General features: G+C 40.8%; 1 protein-coding gene and 1 long non-coding RNA gene across 13 annotated transcripts in view; one reads left to right on the top strand and one right to left on the bottom strand.

Annotated features, from left to right (window-relative positions):
• Positions 1–25,272, top strand: part of LOC144588227 (uncharacterized) — a 95,283-nt gene that overhangs the window by 13,081 nt on the left and 56,930 nt on the right. The gene's annotated exons all lie outside the window — the stretch shown is intronic.
• Positions 18,602–25,272, bottom strand: part of FRMPD2 (FERM and PDZ domain containing 2) — a 162,567-nt gene continuing 155,896 nt past the window's right edge. For all 12 annotated transcript variants that reach the window (XM_078390640.1, XM_072994842.2, XM_072994843.2 and 9 more), the window contains 3 exons: positions 23,898–24,113; positions 22,531–22,593; positions 18,602–20,662 (listed from right to left, as the gene is read on the bottom strand). In XM_078390640.1, the coding sequence (XP_078246766.1) occupies positions 20,582–20,662; positions 22,531–22,593; positions 23,898–24,113 (360 nt within the window). In that variant the 3' untranslated portion in view covers positions 18,602–20,581. The remainder of the gene's footprint in view (positions 20,663–22,530; positions 22,594–23,897; positions 24,114–25,272) is intronic.

Raw genomic sequence — 25,272 nt, 5'->3', positions numbered from 1 at the left:
GTGGTAAGGCTTAGTGGTGGGGCTTCTGATCCCAGATCTGGGGGGACTAAGATAGGGAATGACTTTGAAATTCCTTTTGAGTTTACCTCAGGATTTGAACAGACCCAGTGGGCTAGCTTAAAATCCAAGGCTCTGAGAGTTAAGGGAGTGCTTGTGAATAAAAAGCAGAAGCCAGGGTCAGAACAGGTCTGAGGTGAAAGGAACTTAAAAAGCAGAGGCTTGAAAACAGAATTTGTTTTGTGTCTGGAGGCAAGAAGGTTGTCTCAGACCAAGAAATGTGGCTGGAGTGGTGACAGAAAAAGTGTAGTCATCTTTAGCTGCCAAGTGAGAGCTACATAGTACCCCAGAAAAATACTGGGAAAAAGAAAACAGTAGTAAAATAGTGTTTTAAAAGAGGCCTGACTAACTCTACAATAGAAACCAGCTCGTATCAAAGAAGTACACATACTTATACCAACCAAAAGAATTAGAAAGCTAAGAATGGAGGTAATTGATCCTCAAGAGGTGCAAAGTTTACCTCAGGAAGTGGAGGGAAATGGAGACCCTCTAGCTGTGGAACAGGAGGAGACTCATGAGGGTGCCTCAGCGAGAGAAAGTGTTCTAAGCTCTCCTGATTTTGAAAAATGGAAGCTAGAACAGGAATTTATATTGAAGGAACTAGAAATCAAAGCCAGAGCTGAGAAGCTAGCTATGAGAAATCAATTAGAACTGGAGAAAGAAAAGGCCAGGGCTGAGCAAGAGGCCAGACAAATGGCATTTGAGCAGGAAAAAAGACAAATAGAGATGAGAGAAAAAGCTGAGCAAGAAAACAGACAAATGGAGTTGGATTTAAAACAAATTGAATTTCAAGTGGAAATGAAAAGATTAGAATTGGCTGCTCAAAACAATAATAGTAGTAACAACAACTACTCTAGTGAGGGAAATCTCTCAAAACTTGACTTAAAGAAATTTCCCCAATATGGAAAAGGAGACTGTCCTGAATCTTTTCTCATATCATTTGAAAGAGCATGCTGGGACTTTAATGTTAAGGATAATGAAAGGATGATGGTTCTGAGATCCCAAATAAGTGGAGATTTAGTTGATCTGTATTCTCAGATGCCTCTGGAGCAGGCTAGAGATTTTGAAGCATACAGAAAAATCGTATTTTCTAGATTTGGTATCAACGTAGAACACCTGAGGCAAAAATTTCAGTGGATTACATTGGGGAGATTCGAGACTACAAGTTCTCTGAGGTAAAATTTAACAAGCAGAACTGGGACAACAATAAGAAACCCTTTAATAAAAATTACCTCAGCAAAGCATCAGGGAAAGAAGGCCAGGGTTGTACTTGACCTAAATTAGCACTGCCTAGTTCTCAGACCCAAATGAACCTTGAGGAAAAGTTAAAGTTGAACATATCTCCTCAGAATGAGAGAAGTGTTATAACTGTGGAGTTTGGTCATTTACAATTCAATTGTATGAAAAATAAACTTAATATGGGGAAGGATGATAATCAGCCCAAGAAAGTTTGCCGTTTTAAACCAGCTGAAGCTACTGAAGGTTGTAATAATGCTGGTTCTGTCTCCATGGCAACTGGCAGAAAATTCTGATCTGCCACTAGCCCAGGTTGTGCATTGTTTTCTAGAAAAGGCAGAAGATATTTTAGTTCATAACCCTGGTGAGAGGATTCTTATTAATGAAAAGTCTTATGTAGGAGTGGTTGATACTTGTTCTAACATAACCCTGTGTCATCCTGAGGTGATTCCGAAAGAATAAATTCTTCCAAACCAAACTATTACAATCAAGGGAATAAGTTCTACTCCAGTGATTTTACCCATGGCTAAAGTGAAAATAAACTATAGAGATTGGATCGGAAATTGGGACGTGGCAATTTCTGATCAAATTCCTGCACCTTGTTTAATTGGGCTAGATCTCACTAGGCATGTGCAGAATGCTTGTGAAGTAACAGGTTCCCTGAGAGAGCAGTTAACAATTCCTGAAGGAAAAAATGTATTCCCTAACCTCTGAATCTATCCAGGGATGCCCCAAGCTAGAAAAGAACCATGAGGTAATCAAAATGGCTGATGAGGTTATTTTGAAAACCTCTAATGATCCTTCCTGTATTGAGGAACAGATGGAAGATAGTACTTTGAATAATAGTACTACAAAGTTACAGAGAATCCCATTCCACTGACTCCTGAACACCCAGAGGGGTCTATGACTGATAAAGATCTGACAGACAGAGTGGGTTTACATTTGATAGAGCATGTTAAGAGTGCTTTTGTACTTGCACGCTCACAAGGGGGCCAGGAATCACCCACTGCAGCAGAAATGGATACAGTAGCAGAGGGAAGCCTGGAGGGAAAAGCTCTCTTTGGAAGTCAGCCTAATTATCGTCCAGATCATATGCTTCTAAAGAATCCAGATAAAAATAGTTTGGCTCAGGAGCAGAAGGAGGAAATTAGTTTGGTAGGTTGCTTTGAAGCAGCCACCAGTACACCCACTTTATTATTTCCTGAATGCCCCGAAAGGTCTTGCCTGGATAAGGAGCTTTTATATAGAAAAAAGCTCTTAGAAGTGGCAAAGCCAAGCTTGGGAAGTACTTCTGAAAAAGAGAAAGGCTTGTATGAGGCCCAGGAAAGAGTATTCTGTCCTGAGGACCAAGTAGTGGAACTGAGAACTAGAGAGGGGAGTAAATTGCTTTTGGCAGGGGCGGAACAAGTAGTCCTTAAATCCTTGCAAGGCAACCCCCTATCTAGTGTATCACTGAATGAAGAAATAGATTCAGATAACATAGTGCATCTAAGACAAGCCAATCGTTGATTGCACTTAAGAGAAACTTGCATGAGAATATTAAAATGACCCACGATAGTGGTCCCCCACATTGGGAAAACATTTCAATTAAAGGAATTGTGGGTGAATGTTGGAGTGAGAAGAAAGGTGTAAGCCCTGACTTCTTAAAGAGGGACACATCCAGAGATGTTCGGGAGGAGGAGAGGGAACTGCCTACCCTTTCCCCGGCTGAGAAAGCGAAGCCCCGAGCATTTACCAGACAAATGTTTGGACAATGTCTTTTATCTTGTGGATAGAGGTGATCCACTAGTGGCAGTGAAGGAAACAAAGACTGGAACCTTTGTGAGGGCACAGAAAGTAGGTGCTTCACAGAGATGAATGTCACAATGGTCAATTCAGCACCTTCATCTAGATCAAGTTTGGGGTTTGGTGTCACCAGTATGTAGATGACATTCAAGTCTATCTCTCCTTGTCATCTAAATCTGAAGAAGCTGTTGCAGCTCTAGATCAGTGGATGTCAATAATGGACTGGATGAGAATGAATAAACTGAAACACAAACCAGACAACAAAGAGGTGCTCCTGGTGAGTTGAAAGGCAGATCAAGGAACAGGGATGCAGCCTGTGCTGGATGAGGTTACACTCCCTCTGAAAATACAGGTGTGCAGGTTTGGGGTGCTCCTGGATTTGTTTCTGATTCAATACCCAGTTATCGGCAGTAGCCAGGAGCGCATTTCCACATTTAAAACTAGTGTCAGCCATGCCTATTCCTAGAGAGGTTTGCTCTGGCCACAGTGACACATGCCTTAGTTACATCCTTGCAGGATTACTACAATGCGCTTTATATGGGGCTGCCTCTTGAAAATGTTGGGAAACTTCAGTATATCCGAAATGGGGTAGCCAGATTGCTGACTGGGGCTGAGCAGTGGGATCACATAAGTCCCCTGTTTCCAGCATCTTCACTGATCCATTTCTGGGCAAAATTCAAAGTGCTGGTTCTAACTTATAAAGCCCTAAGCTAGCTTGGGTCTGACATATCTCAAGGACCATGCATCTCCCTTTATGAGCCTGCTTGGGTAGTAAGATAATAATGAGAGGCCTTTCTCTCAGTCCCACTACCTTCACAGGTGCATTTGGTGGGGAAACGGAAGAGGGCTTTCTTTGCTGCTGCTCCCAGGCTTTGGAACTCCCTCCCACAAGAAACCAGACTGTTCCTACTCTTTCTATCCTGCAAGCAGGCAAGGACTTTTCTCTTCAGGCAAGCTTTTCCCTGAGTGACTGGCTGCCTGAGGGGTTTTTAAAAATAGATTTTTGTGCCATACTGCTTTGAATGTGTTCTGGGTGTTGCTTTTGTTTAGAATTTTTTTTTGTGTGCTATTTTCTTGATCCTTTTTAGTATTTGTATACTTACTTGTATTCTTAGCTTTAATGTTGTCTTTTAATGATGTAAGTTGGCTTGGATCCTTTTTAAAGCAGAAAAATAAGGTAAAATATTATAAATAAATACATAAATAAATCGGTCAATAAATCATGAATGATGAATGTCTTTCTAATGACCTATCATTGATCAATAGACCAAACATGGGCACAGGCTTTTAAGAGTCTAATTCTCTCTCCTTCATCTGCCTGTCACTGGCCATCTCTCTTTGGAATGCAAAACCCTCTAAATTTATCTGTGGGTAGCCTTGTTTTGTACCATGTAGGCAGACCCTAAGCTCCCAAGTGTTTAAACAGAAAGAATGATGGGAGATATATATTGTTTAACCCCCAGTTCTGCCTTCCCTTCAATTTTGTTTTTCTAGGTTTTTTTTTATTCATCCCCTCCTAATTTGTCATGTCAATTGTTCTGTTCCCCTTATATTTGTTAAAACTCTCTTTACAAAGCAGGGGTTCTGATCGAAACTAGCCACAAAATTCAAACTGAGGACTAACTGGGCTGATTCTTCCTCCGTTGTCCTTGTCTTAGGCTTGGACGTCTTCTCTGTGTTGAAGTATGGACTGTAAGCTTACTGGGAAGGGGTGTGTGTCTTCTACCTCCTTACCTTACATCCAGGTGCTGAAAATGGTAACCGCTGTTCTCCCCTCATCCTTTGGAATATCCTGCTGTCTTATGCACAGCCTGGTGGTAGAGAAATGTGCTTCCTTACCTGTGCTCACAACAAAGAGCAGGCTCTAAATAGGCCCATGTTTGTTCAGAAAGAATCATAATACAGTGGTGCCTCACTAGACGATGATAATCCGTTCCACTGAAATCGCTGTTTAGCGAAATCATTGTCTAGCGAAAAGCATTTCCCCATTGGAATGCATTGAAACCTGTTTAATGCATTCCAATGGGGAAGAATCGTCGTTGTCTAACGAAGATCGGTCATAGGAAAGCTATTTTGCGAACTGCCGATCAGCTGTTTAAATAGCTGCCTTGCGAAGCTTAGGTCCCGAAAACACCCGTTTTGTGAGTGTGGAGGGAGCTGTCAAAATTGTTGTCTAGCGAAAATCGGTTTGCGAAGCAGGGACAAAACATTGTCCAGTGAAATTCCCCCATAGGAATCACTGTTTTGCGAATCGTTATAGCGATTGCAAAAAGTCAATGTCTAGCGAAAAAACTGTCATGCGGTGTAACTGTCTAGCGAGGCACCACTGTAGCTCTTTCTTAAAAATTGCTCCGATCATCATTATCTTTGCAAAAGAGTGATGTAATTTCTGTATAAAGTAGGTGACAAGAGGCTGACTACTGTCCAGGAGTTCTACAGGAGTCTTCAAGTGATTTGTTAGCACACTGAGCAATAATATCAGAAAGGAATTTTATTCTTGGTTCTGTACATAATGAGCAATACAGCCTGTAATGTATAACATTTTCAATTGGCCACAAACAAACAGAAAACTACAGATTTGTTTGGAGAGAGGAATATTAAAATATCTCCCTCCTAGATAAGCAGTTAAAGAGAAATCCTCATTATGATAATCATCAAACTTATATGTTTCATCATCATGGTCACTGTTGATTCATCATCGTCAATGATCATGGCAGACTGTTGCCAGTGCCTACTGCTAGACAATGCAGGAGGGGCGGTCAGAATGACAGTTAAGACAGCTGGAAGGGACAGTTAGAGAGAAAGTTGGAATAAGACAGGGATAGAGAGAAGTAGGGACAAGAAGTTATTGAGAGAGTGTTAGGGTTTAGGAATCGATTAGAGGTGTTGGGAAAGAGAATTGAACAGTTTACATCATATTGAACAAGCAGGAATGAACACATAAGCATAATATAAATAATACCAGTGATTGAATACATGATTTAAAAATTGAACACTTGAAACAGTTATATTTGATTCTCCTTATAATTTTTGTTCTTTAATAAAAGAAAGTTTGATCAAAACCCCTGATTCCTAAGTTCTGTGAGTAGCTCCTAAGTGTGTGGGAATTGTATTGGTATTAAGAGAATACCTGGTGGCAGCGAAAAGGGCGTGTTCACCTTTGTGGAGCCCAAAGAGATAAAGGGCGCAAAGGGGGATCGCCACAAATGCCTACTTTGTTTTGTTGCTTTTCTCAAAGTGAGCTCACTGTTGCCCACCATATGTTCCCCTGCCCTGCTTTTACATTCAAGCAAGTATATGGCATATTAGCAGTTCCAATCTCCCCCAATTTTACACCCATTAAAAACACTCTATTTTAAAAAAGGGTACTCCGGGTGTCTGTTATGAAGACTGTCCTGTCTATACAGCTGTTGTGCAACACATGGAGAACTTCATTTTGGCTTTGTACCAGTTTCAAAGATAAATCCCAAGGGCTTTTGGTTTGTTTCTCTACCTCTGCATTTGCAGTTGCTGCAGTGGGGGCATTAGTTAACATGTAAGTAACATGCAGTATCTGCCATGTTTATACTGTAAACAACAATGAGATGATGGGCTAGGCTGAAAATAAAATAATATGACGGTAAGGGAAACAGGAGAAGGTCCCATATGAAATGAAAAAGTTTGCTCATGAACCAAGTTGAATCTCAAGTAGCCAGCTCGAGGATCACTCAGCCTTCCATCTTCCCAAGGTCAGTAAACTGAGTACCCAGCTTGCAGGGGGTGGGGGGCAGTGTGTAACCTGCATAATTAAATTGAAAATGGCCCAGAGAGTGCTTTAAATGCTATAGGGTGGTATATAAGCAGCACATTTTTGCTTTTCGTTTGTTTTTTCCTGGTTGAGTTCTGTAACTAAAGCTATAGGTGGTTCAAATACACACAATGTGGCTATTCACAGTTAGGCAGAACAGAATGGATAGTTCCAATGTAGCAGGAGTGGAGAATCCTCTGGAGGACAGCTACCAGTCAGGAGTGGTAGCTGGAGATGACACTGGTAAAGGGTCTTCCATAGATAATAGTACTGATACTCAAGCTAACTTTTGTTATTATTGCACAGAAGAAGGAAACATAAACCACTGCTGAACCTTTCTTCCCTTGAAACCCCTGTGGCAATCCAAAATAAAGCAAGAGATAGTGCAGGAAAATATGACTCCCAGGTTGGAAAGCATTCAGTCATCTACTGAGGAAGAGCAGAGGACATGTATGAATAGCAGTGTTGCTAAATTGCAACTATATTAAAGCGGTCTAGTGGTTGATATGCACAGAGATTAAAGGAAAGTGTGATGCACAACACACATGATTAGAATATAGAATGTGAGAACTGTGAACCAAGGTAAACCCGGGATGGTAAAGCAAAAAATTAAATGTTTAAACATTGCAGTGCTTGGTTTCAGTGAACTAAAGTGGATTGTAATGGGACATTTTGAGTCAGACAGCTACAAAGTATTTTACTCTGGGAAGGACAAACTCAGAAGAATTGGATTGGCTCTAATACTGAGGTAAGATATAGCACTGGCAGTTAAGGATGATAATGCAAAAGCTGACCAAATGATATCAATCAGACACTTAGGAAAACTATCAACATAGCCACTATGTAAGTCTATGGTTCAGCTACAGATGCTTAAGAAGATGAAATGGAAAGCTTCCGTAGGAGGAAATTGATCATACACCAAAACAAAACATGCTTAAAATCACAGGTGGCTCAAACACAAAAGTAGGAAACCAAGTAGAACCAGATGTTGTTGGAAAATTTGGTGTAGGGGGTCAGAAATGAAGCAGGAGAATAACTCATAGAATTCAGTGTAATCAACAATCTGTTTATTACAAATACATGCTTCAAGCAACTGAACACATGGAAATCACCAGATGATCAATATAGAAGTCAAACAGGGTACAGTATGTAATTGGAAGGAGTAGATGGAAAAGCTGTATTCTGTCTGCTAATTTTCCATGTGAAAAAATTAATGCTGAAGATTTTGCAACTTTTACATTATATGGAGCAAGAAATGCTTGATGTTTAAACTCGGTTCTGAAAAGGAAGGGACACCTGAGATCATATTGGCTGCTGGAGCACATAGAAGAATGCCAAAAGAGGATCAGTCTATAGACTAAAGCAAAGCCTTTGACTGTGTGAATTATGAGAAGATATGGATTGTTCTGAAAGATGTTCTGTTTTTGCGGCCTAATATTATCGTATTAAATATTTTAAATATTTTACAGTCTTCTTTTTATTAGATATTTTATCTTTTGTTATTATGTTTCACATAATAACTGATAATGTGGGTGTTGTTTGGGTTGTTTGTATTTTGTTATTACTGGATCTACTGTTACTATAGAATATGGATAGAGAGAATGGTTTCATACATGCAAAGGTATCAGACAAAGGTACATTTTATCTTCCTATCTGTTCAGTCTATACACAGAACCTACCATACAGAAACCTAGATTAGATTAAGAAGAAGCAGGAATGCAAGCTGGTGGAAGAAAATCCATAATTTAAGATATGCAAATGACACCATCTTACTGACAGAAGGAACTAATGACTTGAATTGACTTCTGAAAGAAGTGCCAAAGCGGGACTGCAGCTGAACATTAAGAAGACAAAAGTCATGGCTAGTGAAGAACTGCACAGCTTTTTTTGTTAAAGATTTTCTATACCGTGGTTCAATCATCAATCCAAAAGGAGACTGCAGACAGGAAATCAGAAGACTGAAACTCGGAAGGTGAGATTGAAAGAATCAGAAAATATCATCTAGTTTAAGGATATGTCTATGGAGTATGAAAGGTGTACAGTCGTGCCCCGCTTTACGATTACCCCATTTAACGACAAATCCACTTGACGGTGAGGTTTTTGCAATCGCAAAACGATGGTTTGAATGAGGTTTTTCCGCTTTGCAATGATCGATTCCCTGCTTCGGGAACCGATTTTCGCTTTACGATGATCAAAAACAGCTGATCATCGGGTTTCAAAATGGCCACTGGCTGAAGAAAATACGCCCCCCGCTGTGCTTAGGGACAGATTCCTCGCTGTACAGGCATGGAAAATGGCTGCCCCTATGGAGGATCTTCACTGGATGGTGAGTTTTCAGCCCATTGGAATGCATTGTACGGTTTTCAATGCATTTCAATGGGCTTTTTTATTTTGCTTTACGACGTTTTCGCTCTACAGCGATTTCACTGGAACGAATTAACGTCGTCAAGCGAGGCACCACTCTACAGTGCAGAAAGCTGATAAGAAGATAATTCTGGACTTCCAGAAAAAGAAACAAGTGTGTTTTAGATCAAACCAAGCCTGAACGATCTCTGGAGACTGTCCTACTTTGGGCACATTACGAGAAAATAAGATTCTCTGGAAAAGAAAAACAATGCTGGGAATGGTTAAGGGCAGCAGGAAAAGAGGAAGATCAAATATGAGATGGATTGACTCCCTAAAGGAAAACACAGGGTTGAGTTTAAAGGAGCTGAGCAGAGCTGTTGAGAATAGGAGATTTTGAAGATCACTCAGTCATAGGGTTACCATATGGTGGAGTTGACTTGATGGCATGTAACATCAGTGGTAATGCTGGGTTTAACGCAAAGATTGGGGTTGTGCCACACCATCTCTTTCGTATCTGTTGGCTCTTTATTCTATCTCAGGATTGCCTCAGAAATGCACACAGTTTCCTGATCTGGTTTATTTTTACAGATTTTCTGAAGACGGTGCTCGACTCTAATTTCCTGTTGTAATTGGTGGGAAGCCCAGTGCAAATCAGATCGAATCAAACCACATTGCCAATTTGGTGTCTGAACGGAATATTCTAGATTGTGTTGCCTCTGGGTAAGGAAAATGCCTGCACTTTCTCCGTAGGCAGAGGGAACTTCTTCATGTCCAGCTTTTCTTGTTGGTGAGGTGCTGCATTATGTATAGAAGAAAATTGTGTGATGGCATTTCAGTAAATTAGGTAAGAAGCACGGGCTGCAAAAAGGCACATTTCCTTTGTGTTTCCTAATAGCCATTGAGGCTCTGAGTAATGGGGAAAGGAGTAGTACTTACCTTCTATTAGCCTTGAATGACAACCTGGATAGATGGAAGCAGATTCATCAAGCCAATTCAAGTAGCACAGGGATAGAGCCTATCATACTTACATATTAATCAGAGAAAGTTAATTTGTGAGAGCACTAATGAATACAAATTGCCCCCAAAGGCTCTGTGCAGAGGCTGTGATGCATTATTTTTCCTTTCAGCAATAATCGCTCCTGTTATCTTCCAATAAGAGATTCCTGTCAAGGCACTCAAGGATGGTCAGAGATGATGAAGACAAATGATCTCCTTTAGGTGTACATGGTACTGTCAAGTTGCCTAATGGCTCCCTTAATATGAAGTATAGTTTAATCAGAACTCCAGCTTGTCATGTTCAGTAATTGGATGCAGGTGCTAAGGAGAAAGCCTCTGCTAGGTCTTGTTAAAAAGGACAGTTTACAACAAGCAGTCCTGCACGCGGCGTGCACAGACTCTCCTTCATGAGACTTTGAGAAAAAAACCACAAGTTTGTCCATGGTTCATCTTCGTGTTGCAGTCTCGGGTGCTTTTAGAAACAGGACACACTTTTTAAAATGTGTTTTTCACTCCCCAGATGTTTAATTAGACTCTCAGAGGAATTTTTATGGTAAATAATAATAATTTATCATCTGAAGTCCAGTTAGTGTACCTTATGCCATGTAAACTGGATGATGGCATCATCCGGTGGCCATGATATTCAATTTACATTACATTAAAAGCTTCTTACTCCGCACTTCCAAGTTTAGAGGCTCCTTGGGACTCCCCCATGCCTTGGGGAAACCTTTAGGAGCCTCTGGATGGGGAGAAGCCTTTAATGGCTGAAAACAGCCACCTAAGTGCTGCTGGCAGTCCCAACACTGATGTGCTTGTGTGGTGGCAATTCCCTTCCCCTGTCCTGAGACTTTCAATTAATGTAAACTGAATGTCCCTGTTGCTGAATTATATCATCATCTTACATGCATGGTGCAAAGCTGTGGAGATGGATTGCAGACATCACGTTACTGGCATAATGCTTGAGTTAGAGCTGAGGACATTTAATATTATAGGAGCCCTTTGAACAACTTATCCGGTTGCCTACATATATAAATATATGTGTAAATTAAGATAGGTTGTTAAATTTCAATCCAAACCTCATGAAGTCCCTGATTTTAATATAACTTCCATTCAAACTTATTACTTTTTTTTCATTTTTTGTTAGAGTGGATGCATTTAATGTTAAATAGCCTACTCACTGGGTTAGCAATTTGTCTAGAACTAGAACAGTGATTCCCAGCCTTTGGTCCCGGATGTTTGTGGACTACAATTCCCAGAAAATCTGGCCAGCACAGCTAGTGGTGAAGACTTCTGGGAGTTTTAGTCCAAGAACATCAGTGGGTCCAAGATTGGGAACCATTGATCTAGAAAATATAAACCCAAAAATGGCGCTGCTGAATATAATTTGGAGCCTAATTATTTAGGTGCATAATTAATGTGCCCATCAATATGAATCTTACTCTGCTTTATCTTATCAAGGCTTGAGAATGAGTATATTGCTTGATTTCAAACAGGATTGTTTAACAGTACTGTATGCCCATCCATAAACAGCGTTCCATGTATAGCCATGCTGGCCACGTGACAAGGGAAACTGTCTTCGGACAAACGCTGGCTCTACGGCTTGGAAACGGGGATGAGCACCGCCCCCTAGAGTCGGACACGACTGGACTAAATGTCAAGGGGAACCTTTACCTTTTATGCCCATCCATAAATACAGAATGCATATGCAGTCATGTAGAAAAGAAACACCCTCTTTGAATTCTATGGTTTTACATATTAGAACATAATAAAAATTATTTGCTCCCTAGCAGGTCCGAAAATGAGGCAAATACAACTTCAGATGAACAACACAGGATGTATTACTAGAAATGGGGGTATTCATATTCGTATACAAATATGAATAACCCCCCCCAGAGCTGGCTCAGACCCTCATTATGTCCACTTGTGCGAGAATATTCGTATTCATAAACGAATACCTCCATCACTACATATTACCCCGTGTCATTTATTTTGCAAAAATAAAGTCAAAATGAAGAATTAAGAAGCTAAGTAGCAACCAGGTGCTGCTCACCAAGTGCCCTTGAGTAACTGATCATCAGCAAGTGTGTCCACTTCTATAAAAGCCAAAGTTTGAGCAGTTTGCTGGTGTGGAGCATTCAGATGTGTGTTAACAAAATGCAAAGGAGGAAACCCCCTTCATGGATTTCTGCCTTGTCATGGCAAAGGGGCTTGAGTAATTTAGAGAAGGTATGGGCTATGCCATGCAGGGACACCAAAGATGTAGTAAAGGTTGTAGTAAAGAGTTCTGACTAAACGTGATCCACCTGGAGCAGGCACTGGCAAGCCACTCCAGTATCTTTGCCAAGAAAACTTCATGGACAGAAACAAAAGGCTAAAAGATATGACGTTGGAAGATGAGCCCCTCAGGTCGGAAGGCGTCCAACATGCTACTGAGGAAGAGCGGAGGACAAGGACAAGTAACTCCAGAGCTAATGAAGTGATTGGGCCAAACCCGAAAGGATGCTCAGCTGTGGACTCGCCTGGAAGTGAAAGGAAAGCCTGATGCTGCAAAGAAAAATACTGCATAGGAACCTGGAATGCAAGATCTAAGAACCCTGGTAAGCTGGATGTGGTCAAACAGGAGATGGCAAGAATCAACATTGACATCCTGGGCGTCAGTGAACTAAAATGGATGGGAATGGGCGAGTTCAATTCAGATGATTATCATATCTACTATTGTGGGCAAGAATCCAATAGAAGAAATGGAGTAGCCCTCATAGTCAACAAAAGAGTGGGAAAAGCTGTACTGGGATACAATCTCAAAAATGACAGAATGATTTCAATACGAATCCAAGGCAGACCTTTCAACATCACAGTAATCCAAGTTTATGCACCGACCACCAATGCTGAAGAGGCTGAAATTGACCAATTTTATGAAGACTTACAACAACTTCTAGAACTGACACCAAAGAAAGATGTTCTTCTCATTCTAGGGGACTGGAATGCTAAAGTAGGCAGCCAAGAGATAAAAGGAACAACAGGGAAGTTTGGCCTTGGAGTTCAGAACGAAGCAGGGCAAAGGCTAATAGAGTTTTGTCAAGAGAATAAGCTGGTCATCACAAACACTCTTTTCCAACAACACAAGAGGCGACTCTACACATGGAAATCACCAGATGGGCAATACCGAAATCAGATTGATTATGTTCTCTTCAGCCAAAGGTGGAGAAGCTCTATACAGTCAGCAAAAACAAGACCTGGAGCTGATTGTGGCTCTGATCATCAGCTTCTCATAGCAAAATTCAAGCTTAAACTGAAGAAAGTAGGAAAAACCACTGGGCTACTCAGGTATAATGTAAACCAAATCCCTTATGAGTACACAGTGGAAGTGAAGAACAGATTTAAGGAACTCGATTTGGTGGACAGAGTGCCTGAAGGACTTTGGATAGAGGCTTGTAATATTGTACAGGAGGCAGCAACAAAAACCATCCCAAAGAAAATGAAATGCAAGAAAGCAAAGTGGCTGTCCAACGAGGCCTTACAAATGGTAGAGAAGAGAAGGGAAACAAAATACATGGGAGATAGGGAAAGTTACAGAAAATTGAATGCAGGCTTCCAAAGGACAGCAAGGAGAGACAACAGGACCTTCTTAAATGAACAGTTCAAAGAAATACAGGAAATAATAGAAAGGGAAAAACCAGAGATCTGTTCAAAAAATTGGAGATATTAAAGGAACATTTTGTGCAAAGAGGGACATGATAAAGGACAAAAATGGTAGGGACCAACAGGAGGAGAAGACATCAAGAATATGTGGCAAGAATACACAGAGGAATTATACCAGAAAGATCTGGGTGTCTGAGTCAACCCAGATAGTGTGGTTGCTGATCTTGAGCCAGACATCCTGGAGAGTGAAGTCAAGTGGGCCTTAGAAAGCATAACTAACAACAAGGCCAGTGGAGGTGATGGCATCCCAGGTGAACTATTTAAAATCTTAAAAGATGACACTGTTAAGGTGCTACACTCAATATGCCAGCAAGATTGGAAAACTCAGCAGTGGCCAGAGGATTGGAAAAGGTCAGTCTACATCCCAATCCCAAAGAAGGGCAGTGCCAAAGAATGCTCCAACTACCGTACAATTGCACTCATTTCACACGCTAGCAAGGTTATGCTCAAAATCCTCCAAGGTAGGCTTCAGCAATATGCAGACCGAGAGCTCCCAGAAGTAGAAGCGGGATTTCAAACAGGCAGAGAGGAACTAGAGACCAAATTGCTAACATGCGCTGGATTATGGAGAAAGCCAGAGAGTTCCAGAAAGAAAAATCTACTTCTGCTTCATTGACTACATAAAAGCCTTTGACTGTGTGGAGCACAGCTAACTATGGCCAGTTCTTAAAGAAACGGGAGTGCATGACCACCTTATCTATCTTCTGAGAAATCTATATGTGGTACAGAAAGCAACAGTGAGAACTGGATATGGAACAACTGATTGGTTCAAAATTAGGAAAGGAGTACAACAAGGCTGTATATTGCCTTTCTGCTTATTAACTTGTATGCAGGATACATTATGCGAAAGGCTGGACTGGATGAATACTAAACTGGAATTAAGATTGCCGGAAGAAATGTTAACAACCCCAGATATGCAGATGATACAACTCTGATGGCAGAAACAAGAAGGAATTAAAGAATCTTGTAATGAGTGTGAAAGAGGAGAGCGCCAAAAATGGTCTGAAGCTCAAGATCAAAAAACTAAGATCATGGCCACTGGTCCCATCACCTCTTGGCAAACAGAAGGGGAAGATATGGAGGTAGTGACAGATTTTACTTTCTTGGCCTCCATGATCACTGCAGATGGGGACAGCAGCCAGTAAATTAAAAGATGCCTGCTTCTTGGGAGGAAAGTGATTAAAAACCTAGATAGCAGCTTTTTCCAGTAGCAATGTATGGAAGTGAGAGATGGACCAGAAAGAGGGCTGACCGCTGAAGAATTGATGCTTTTGAATTGTAGTGCTGGAGGAGACTCTTGAGAGTCCCCTGGACTGCAAAAAGAACATACCTATCCATTCCGAAGGAAATCAACCCTGCGTGCTCACTGGAAGGACAGATCCTGAAGCTGAGGCTCCAATACTTTGGGCATCTCATGAGATGAGAAGACTCCCAGGAAAAGCCCCTGATGTTGGGAAAGTGTGAGGGCAAGAGGAGAAGGCGATGACAGAGGACGAGATGGCTGGACAGTGTCATCGAAGCTAGCAACATGAATTTGACCCAACTCTGGGAGGCAGTGGAAGACAGAGGGGCCTGGCATGCTCTGGTCCATGGGGTCATGAAGAATCGGACACGACTTAATGACTCAAAAACAAGAACAAAGGAGGAAACTCATCAGCAATGATCATAGAGATCGTAGAGCAGTTGTTGCACCCCATCAGTCTGGGAACGGTTAAAGGCCATTTTCAAACAATTTAAAGTCCATCATTCTACAGTGAGGAAGATTATTCACAAGCGAAAAACATTCAAGATAGTTGTCAATCTTCCTAGGAGTGGATGACCAAGCAAATTCACCCCATCACTAGATCTTGCAATGCTCAGAGAAATTGCAAAAAACCCAAGATCTATGTCTGAGATTCTCCAAGCTTCAGTTAGCATGTTAAATGTTAAAGTTAATGAAAGTACAATTAGAAAAAGACTGAACAAGTATGGTTTGTTTGGAAGGGTTGCCAGATGAAAGCCTCTTCTCTCTAAAAAGAACATGGCAGTATGGCTTAGGTTTGCAAACCCTGAGACTTCTGGAGCAACATCCTTTGGACAAACAAGACCAAAATGGAGATGTTCGGCCATAACCCACAATGCCACATTTGGCAAAAACCAAACACAGCATATCAGAACAAATACCTCCTACCAAGTGTCAAGCACAGTGGTGGAGGAGTGATGATTTGGGTTTGTTTTGCAGCCACAGGACCTGGGCACATTGTAGTCATTGAATTGACCATGAACTCCTCTGTATACCAAAGTATTCTAGAGTCAAATGCAAGGCTATTTGTCGGACAGCTAAAGCTTGGCTGCAGTTGGGTCATGCAACAGGACAAGGATCCCCAGCACACCAGCAAATGTACAACAGAAGGGCTGAAAAGAATCCAGGTGTTGGCACTGGCCCAGTCAAAGTCCAGACCTCAACCCAACTGCAATGCTGTGGTGGGACCTTAAGGGAACTGAGCATAAATAAATACCCACAAACTTCAACAAACCAAAGCATCGTTGTCAAGAAGAGTGGGTGAAAATCCTTTCACAACCATATGAGATACTGATAAAGTCATACAGAAAACAATTGCTTCAAGCTATTGCAGCTAAAAGTGGTTTTTCACACATAGCTTCTCCATTTTAGCTTTATTTTTGTAAAATAAATCATGACACAGTGTAATATGTTGCGTGTTGTTGTTCATCTGGGGTTGTATTTACCTCATTTTCAGACCTGCTAAGGACCAGATGATTTTTATTATTATTCTTATATGTAAAACCATATAATTCAAAGAGGGTGTACTTCCTTTTTCACAAGACTCTATGATTCTGTCTGTTCTAAAGACACTGATTCCCAAATCATCTGTTCCCAGGACTTTATGGATTTTTTTTTTAATTGTTCAGTAGCTGGAATCTCTTCTGACAACATTGGTTTGTCAGAATTGATTTGTTCGGGTTTTGTTTGTAATCTGCTGGCTTTTTAAAAAAATTATCATTATCTAACTCTACTCAGTGTAGTGTGGATAGAGTGGTGAACTAGGACTGAAGACTAGGCTCTGAAATCCAACTTTGCCATGGAAACTAACAAGGTGTGTGGGTGAAACTGTTAAAACCACTCCTTAAATATCTCACTTACCTTGAAAGCCCAATTAGGGTCCCTATAAATCAGTTTTGACTTGAGGACACATAACTAAATATCAATCAGTTAATTCACCTCTTATATTTGTTGAAATTTAAAAGGATATAAATCATGAACTGTTTTGATACCATACATTTTCTTCCTGGTGATAGCTTTCATTTTGCTAGTCATTTTAATTTTTCTCCTTCCAGTTTCAAAGAACGTTTGTTTTAAACACTCTACATTTATATAACTTCTGTTTATTTCTAGCAATTCTAATTAATTTTTAATTGATGGTTGTAAAATTTATTTTTACCCGATCGTTCTTGGTGTTTCTAATTCTATTTATTTATTTATTTATTTATTTATTTATTTATTTATTTATTTATTTATTTATTTATTTATTTATTTATTTATTTATTTAGGCAGTTTACAAATTTAAAAAAAATAAAACCAAAAACATGTATTATAGGTCCAGGATGGCAAAGTATAAGAAATTAAGATATGACAGGAGGTAAAGCCCAAATAGCCAGGTTTTAAGTTAATTCCTGAAAAAACCCAGAGAGCTAATTCTAAGACTGGTCTCTGTAGCTCCTGTTGCTTTTTAAAAAACTTTATGTGCTTCTTGAACACAATGGGCTCCAATTTTTACTTTAATCGTATCTCATATTGTGCTCATGGGAAGTTTTGGAGTGTTATCACCATCCTTGAAACAGTCAATTATTTGTCTACTCCAACCCCCCCCCCCCCCCGATCCATATGCCTGGATGATGGTTAAACATGTGGCATAGGAGTGGAATAATTCGTTATCAATGGAGGTAGATGTAAGTGATTTTATGAACCATATCTGAAAATAAAGTTAATAAATATTTTCAACAACAACCTGGCTTGGAACAATTTGATACAAATAATTTGTTTCCTGTAGCCAATTTTAAGGAACAATTTTAATTACATTTAGTGAAAGCATAACGCTGAACAAGATAAGAAATTCTATAACCACATTTGATGATAGATAAGAAAACAGTATTGAAATATTGCATATAACATAGTTAATAATCTGCAAATCAGCCCCAAATCCCCCCCCACCCTCCAGTCTGTAATTTTTTTCTCTGTTGTTGGGGCTGCTACTTTTTTGAAATTGATTTCTTTTGCATAGGTTTCGGTAGTGTGATCAATTGGGCCAATATGGAGAGGTTTGTTGTCACTGTATTCAAAAACCTTCAGGCTGGCTCTAGCAACAGTGAGAGGCAAGACAGTGGAGAAACTGGCTGCTTTTTGAATCCTCTGATCTGTAAACCTAGTGCTTAGGTCTTTTTTTCTTCTTAGGTCTGGTTTCCTCTTCCCTTCTCATTTGGTTTCTGACTTTCTTTTTCTTTTTCTTTTTAAGGCTTGCTAATCTAGTGCTGGATCAGCTAGGCAACCAAGGGGCGGGGGGAGAGAAGTAGGTTTCAAGGCAGTTCTGCTCTAATCATGCCTCCTGCAAATCTGGACAGCTGGAACAGAGCAGAGCTACTTTAAAAAACTTGAGCAATGCTGAAATGAAAATGTCCTCCTCTCTCTTTGCCAATTCCTTGTTTTTTGTTTTTTTTGCTTCTGCTTTTTCAGTTGGTCACCATTTGATCTAGCATTGACAGCAAACCTTTAAAAGGGAGGGAGGCAGGAAGGGAAGAAAGAAGAAAAGAAACAGACCCAGGAACCAGGTGTGGGGAGAAGACGATTCAAACAGTTAACAAGCTGCAAACAAAACTGATTTCCTCCTCTCTGTCTGTTCACTTCTGTGCGGACAGCAGAAGAAAATTAACCTGGGGAAACCTGACTTCCAGGGTGCAACTTCACAGAGGATCCATTCGCATTTTTCATACTGTGTAATCATACTCTTAGAGGCATATGGGATTGCTTCAAAGAAAAGTCTCTCCACTTAGCAACTGCCATCTTTATTTCCCATTAATTCCTCTTGGCCACATGTGGGACTCTGGATTATTTTTAGTAAATAAAGATTGTGGATGGCTGGAGGATGACACTTGAAGTAAATGAGGAAGTGAGGGTTCAGTTGCACTCTATATACTTTAACGTACCATGGAGTGCTCCTTATAATGATATGGTCACAGGAAACATTGGACTATGTTCAATAGCAAATTTACCATACACACTTCTCTAGCATTATTTCATTATTTTATAAGAGAAGTTCCATAGTAATAGTAAATTGTGCAGGCACAGGAATAGAAATAAATGAAATTAAGTTCAAACAGTTGCTCACACATTTGCAGAGATATCATATGAGTGCAGGGGCATGGATGTGCAGGAGGAAATGAAAGGCTCAGAAGAAGGCATGTCTAACACTTAAACCTTGTCTTGGGTGACACACATGGAGAATTGAAGCTACAAAATTCCTATTGAAAACACTGATATGAAAATCTGCCCAATGGTTGATCTGTGGCTTGCATCCTCTACCTCAGTAGTCCCCAACCTCGGGCCTCCAGATGTTCTTGGACTTCAGCTCCCAGAAATCCTGGCCAGCAGAGGTGGTGGTGAAGGCTTCTGGGAGTTGTAGTCCAAGAACATCTGGAGGCCCAAGGTTGGGGACCACTGCTCTACCACACAGACCAACTAAGAGAAAGCACATGCAGCACCCAGTGATTTTTTTATTTTTTATTTTTTGCTCCTGGTGGAAAGATTAGTCTATTGCCACTAGTCAGGATGGGGAATTTGGAAAAGAAGGAGGAGCAGAGGTTCATTCAATCAAACCGGAACTTGTTTTCCTCTCACTCTGCCAAAGGGATACTCCATGGAATCCCTGTATAAAGTACTGATGTAGGCAGCTGAGTTTCAGAAGAAGGATGGAAGGGGAAATGCATTTCCTGGTTAAGTTCATCTATTGAAAAACAACCACCCATTATTACTCTCGAATCCAAGAAAGCTGAGATGCCTGTCATTTTTCAGCTTTCAAGATAAAATTGTAATGCGGTTGTGGCTGCTTCTCCAAGGTTATGTCATATTACCAATGTTCGAGCACAGCTTCTAAGGATTTGATGTGCTTCAGGCCTCATATTTCTATAGTACAAGCCAGGAGAGGGTCCTGGATGCCATATCACCTTGAGGAACATTTCAAGAAGAAGTGAGGCAGATATCAAAATTCACACCCAAAACAACCCTCCTCTTCAGCAACAGCAAGGCCTTGTGTGGCTTTAAACCACATGAAGAACCATCACTTCCTTTCAGGTGCCAAATACATCTGTGTCGCCACACGAGGAGTGACCACATAGCCATTAACCCCACTTCATCTCTGGGGCACTAACATTACCTTTACAAATCACAGCAGAACTGAATTCAGTTACAACCATATATTTTTATACCTCGTTTTCAGCCATTTGTCCACATTGTTTGTGCCTATTTTGCTTCACCGATGATTTAGAAATCCACATTTTCCAGTCATTGGTATATAAGACAATTCCATGTCATGCAACAGCTCTCGTTGCTCTTTGGCCATCTTGATCGAATGGGTTAAAGTAGCAAAATTAAGTCCAAAGCAGATGGTGATAACCTTGTTTTCCTTACTGCAGTAACTGGGAGCCCATACTCTGAATGTTCTTCAGAACTTCAAGAGCTATTTCATAGCAAAACATATACTGCTCCTGGGCATGAAGAGGGAAACAGCTAGTTACATTCTTCAGCAGAGGATGAAGGACAGTGAAAATTGCCAGGTATGGAAATATTCTAGCTGAGCTATTTTGTGGGTTTGGGATTTTTCCCCATCCTCAATTGTTGTGGAGGAAGCTCTTTAAAATACCACTCTAGGAATGCCCCACTAAAATAGAAGTGCTTCAAAGGAAGGACAAACCTTTAAAATTCTGGTAGGAAAACAGGGGGGGGGGGGGAGGAAGCAGCAGCCACTGCCTTGAACCAGCCCCTAGCTCCAGATATATGCTCCCTTGCTTCCCCCGCTCATTCTCCACCCTTCACCTGCTTGAAGCAGCAATCAGCAGCCAATTCTAGAAAAGCCGCACGAGCTGGCTTTATTTATTTTTAGTTTCCAGGGGCTTATCAGTAAAAGGAAGCAGTACTTAAAAAAATAAATAAAAAAGAAGCAGGTGTTTTTTTTAAAAAAAAAACGTGCTGAGTGAAGACACCCAGTGGAAGAGAGGGAGGGGAGCAAGGAAGCCAATATTGACAAGGCACACCAGTGAGTGGTGAGAGGGGCCAACCCCGCAGACACAATTTACATTGACAGGTGATTTCACAAGTGAGTTAAATGAAACAATCTTCTTGCTGCCCAGTAAAATACCTTGCTGTGTCAAAACCTCACCACAAGAAAACCACACATTTCCCAAGGGGGGGGGGGGGAATCCAAATTTCTATGTGCATCATGTAGTCACCTCTCAAAAAATAATTTAAAACATGCAAAACTCAATTCAAATGTTTTTCCCCTAGTATAACCGCGCTCTTAAACTGAAAAGGATACGTGTTTGGGTGTAGGTTTTTGCTGGCATTTACATTTGTGTTACCTTACTACACTAAAACTATTGCAAGAATGAAGGTTTTTTTAAAAAAGGTCATTCATGAATTTGCTTCCCAGTCCTGGCTTGCATCTTTTTGACTTTGGAGAGAATACAACAACTGCAACTATTTGAAAACTCGTTCTCTCATTCATCTCACCAGAAACTTTTCTCTTGCTTTTTCTTTCATCTAATTCCATCTCCCTACTTCTTTCAGTTGCTGATTCTTCCTCAACAAAAGTCAAGCATATGTTATTGACTACTATTATTTTATTAACTGCACGTGCAGTCCATTTTTCCTCAACTGCTCCTGAGTTAGCGATTTGTATCTTGTGACTTAGACCATGTTATTCCCAGTTTCCAGTGATAGCAATGGGTTTAATAGATTTCAGTTCTGAAAATCACTCCTTTTATCTCTCACATTTTTGCTCTTTCCCCTCCCATCTTCTCAATGTCTCTGTGTGAAAAACACAGGCTGGAGGGCAGGATAAGATAACAACTTTGGCAGGGACAGTTGTCGGACTGTTTTGTTATGTATGGAACAGTTGAAGGCAGCATTAAAAGAGGAAGACAATAAGATGCACTGACTCAATAAAAGAAGTTATGGCCTTGTGTTTGCAAGGGCTACTAATGACAGGGCTAGTAATGACAAGACCTTCTTGAGGTCACTAATTCCTTGGTTGACATAAGTCAGAAGTGACTTCATGGCACATAACAACTTATCACCTGACAATAGATTCTGTCCATACTTCTATCTTCCCTGATTAATGCTAATATTAATGTATTGGAGAAACATTCATGGGAAACAACCAAACTGTAAATTATTTTCATTTTAAAAAGACACTCACATTAATAAAACTTCAGTGTAATGGAATGCTGAATTGACTCCATACATTAGTGTAACCTCTGGCACCCTAACACAGGAACTCATAAACAGTCAGTTTGCATTCCCTGTTCCCTCCAAAATAGCCTGGTGCCAAGGAGACAAATGAAATCAGTGTCCTTACCTTGGTCTGAATCATGCCAAAGCGCTGATGTCTCAGGTGTGTTACTATCTGCTTGATGTCAAACTGCAGGCAGGCAAAGCGGCTGTTATTCACAACCCATGATTATGGCAGGCAACCATAGTTCAAATTCATCATCTTAGAACAATGCCTAGTATTTATCTAGCACTTCAGAACAATGGCATTGTTTCCAACAGTCCTCTAAGGGCACAATCTTAACTAGCCAAGATCCCAGCCTTAAAACATTGGTAATTACTTACGACTATTCTCACCTTTGCCTAACTTTGTGCTGGCACAGTAACTGTGTCCCTGCACTGGAGGAAGCTTTGATATGACATGAATGAACTTCCATTCCTCTGCCCTTTATAAGCTAGCCAGCCAGCAATCGTGCTGGCAGATCTATCTCTGAGATCAGCCAGCAGAAAAGGTACATAAGTGATGATACAAGAAGTCTTTCCTGATTCCAAATGCGCTGTCAATTGTAATTCAACAAGATGTGGAGAATGACACAGTGGCTTACTGTAGAGCAGTGTGGAGTGTGATGGTAATATTTATGCCATATTGCAGAGAGTGTATGTTTGAGATTAATGCCATCTGGTAAGTTCATAGCATAGGGAAGAGTCAGACCTGGGGCATCTTGAACCATAGTTCAGTTTCTGAACCTCTACACCAGCAGTCCCCAACCTTTTTGGGGCCGCAGACGGGCTGGGGGGGAAGCGAGCTCCATGCGTGGGGGGTGGGGCACGTCACACTTGCGTGATGGGCATGTCATGCTCGCATGCATGTGCCTGAACACAACACACCCCGCATGAGCATGACACCCCCTGTGGGAGCATGACATGCCCACAGCATGTGCAGGGGCGGAGATCTGTAAATGCAGCCCAGTTCCGGCAAGCCCATGGACCGTCACCGGGCTGCAGACCAGTGGCTGACGACCCCTGCTCTATAGGACACCATCTCCCACTAGCCCACAATGCCTGTCTTTCCCATCTCATAGTATCACCACAATTGTTCCTCTATATTGTGTTTCTCTGTGTCAGCTGCCAGCATCTTAGTCCTGACCACTAGATTTCCTTGTGATACTGTCTGTGTGCATACATTTGTATGCAAAAAGTAATAACTTACTATGTGTGCTAAAGACAGAACACTGGAAACACTATCATGAAGAGGAGACAATCTCCGAAGTGGCTAGTTGGAAGTTAGCTTGGCCTACCTGACAAGTTTAATAGGATAATAACACTGATGTCAGACTTTTCCATTTCTAATATATTTTATCTGCAATCTAATACCAGTGCAATTAATCCCCCGGGTTTTGCAGCAAGATAAATACGGAATTATTTACTCTTGAAAATGCCTTTAAGTGGACTTACATATATATCTTTTTCTATATAGCGCAACAAAATATCCACGCAAAGCAGCACCCCACTCCTTCCGATGCCAGCACTGCAATGTGCAATGATAGGGCCTGTCTGATGAATTTTCCTCATGTAGCGAACAAATTTAACAAGATGTTTTGATGATCTGGGAGTGCCATGGTCTGGCCAGGTTGTAAACTGAAGGTGATATACAATGCGTCTCTCTTGTGTCTGCAACAGAAAAATACAATAGGAGCTCATACGGTATATGTATGCACAAAAAAGTCCTTATACTGTATAATTAGTAATGGGTAACACCCCCTTTTAATAATTAAGAAAGCAGATTGACAAATGGAGCTAATTATTTAAAAAAAGAAAAAACTCATCTCTCTACTATGGCCCCCAAAGCCCCATGTCATCATCACTCCTACCAATGTCAATCCTGTCCTGCCACTTTTTTGCTTTTCACCTGCCAGGTGGCTATCAATACCCTTGTGTGACACCCTTGCAAACTTTCCTCAACCACTTTTTGGTAATACACAGTGACTCTGGCCTAGAGATGTGCCCCTGCTACTACTCAAACAGACACTCAGTGTGCTCCTTCACATATAACTGTCTGAACACTTGGGGCTCATGGTCCCCCCCCCCTTTTTCACCCTCCACTTCCTTGTGGAGGATTTAAATTTGTCCTTTGGTTCGTACTCTAGCACTAAGGCAACACCATCAGTTCCTAAAATCAAAAGCCATTGACAGATTCATCTTTTCTTTCCATCTTCTCCCTGCTTGCTAAGCGATGGCCAATCAGCCAGCAAGGAGGTTCATATAGTATATAGGAAATAAAGAGATGTCTTTTGTATAAAACAAAAGTTTTTTTTTAAAAAAAATAACAGATTAAATAATGATTACAATAACAACAACAAAAATGGGTTAAAATATTTCATGCAGTCTCCCAATTGCCAAACCATCACCTAACTTTCCATAAACTTATCAAATGCCTATTCTGTCTCAGCTTGTCACAGTCTTTTCATCATAGCTCTCATCTATCATGCACCTGGGGATTTCTCCTGTAGCTTGTGCAGTTCCTGTCTTTTACCTTACCTCATCCCTCCTGCTCATCCACTCTAGGAGACACTTTCCCTTCCCCTATCTAGGCCGAGGAAAGCACCCAATGTCATCAACATTCTGTGGGGGCACCTTCTTTCTCCTCCTGAACTGTCATAATTGTCTTACCTGTCCAGCACTCACCTGTCACTCAACCCATTCTTTCCATCATGCAGAAAACTGACTTACCTATATATCATCCACACACAAAACTAATGTGACGGGACTGAAATCATCATGCAGCTAAAACAAGAAAGAGTCATCCTAAAGAGAAAGCAAGGCTGGTGTC

The sequence above is a fragment of the Pogona vitticeps genome, chromosome 3 (genome assembly GCF_051106095.1).
Source record: "Pogona vitticeps strain Pit_001003342236 chromosome 3, PviZW2.1, whole genome shotgun sequence".
NCBI lineage: Eukaryota > Metazoa > Chordata > Lepidosauria > Squamata > Agamidae > Pogona > Pogona vitticeps.
Note: the sequence above shows the minus strand (reverse complement) of the source record. Positions and strands in the feature narration are given on the sequence as shown.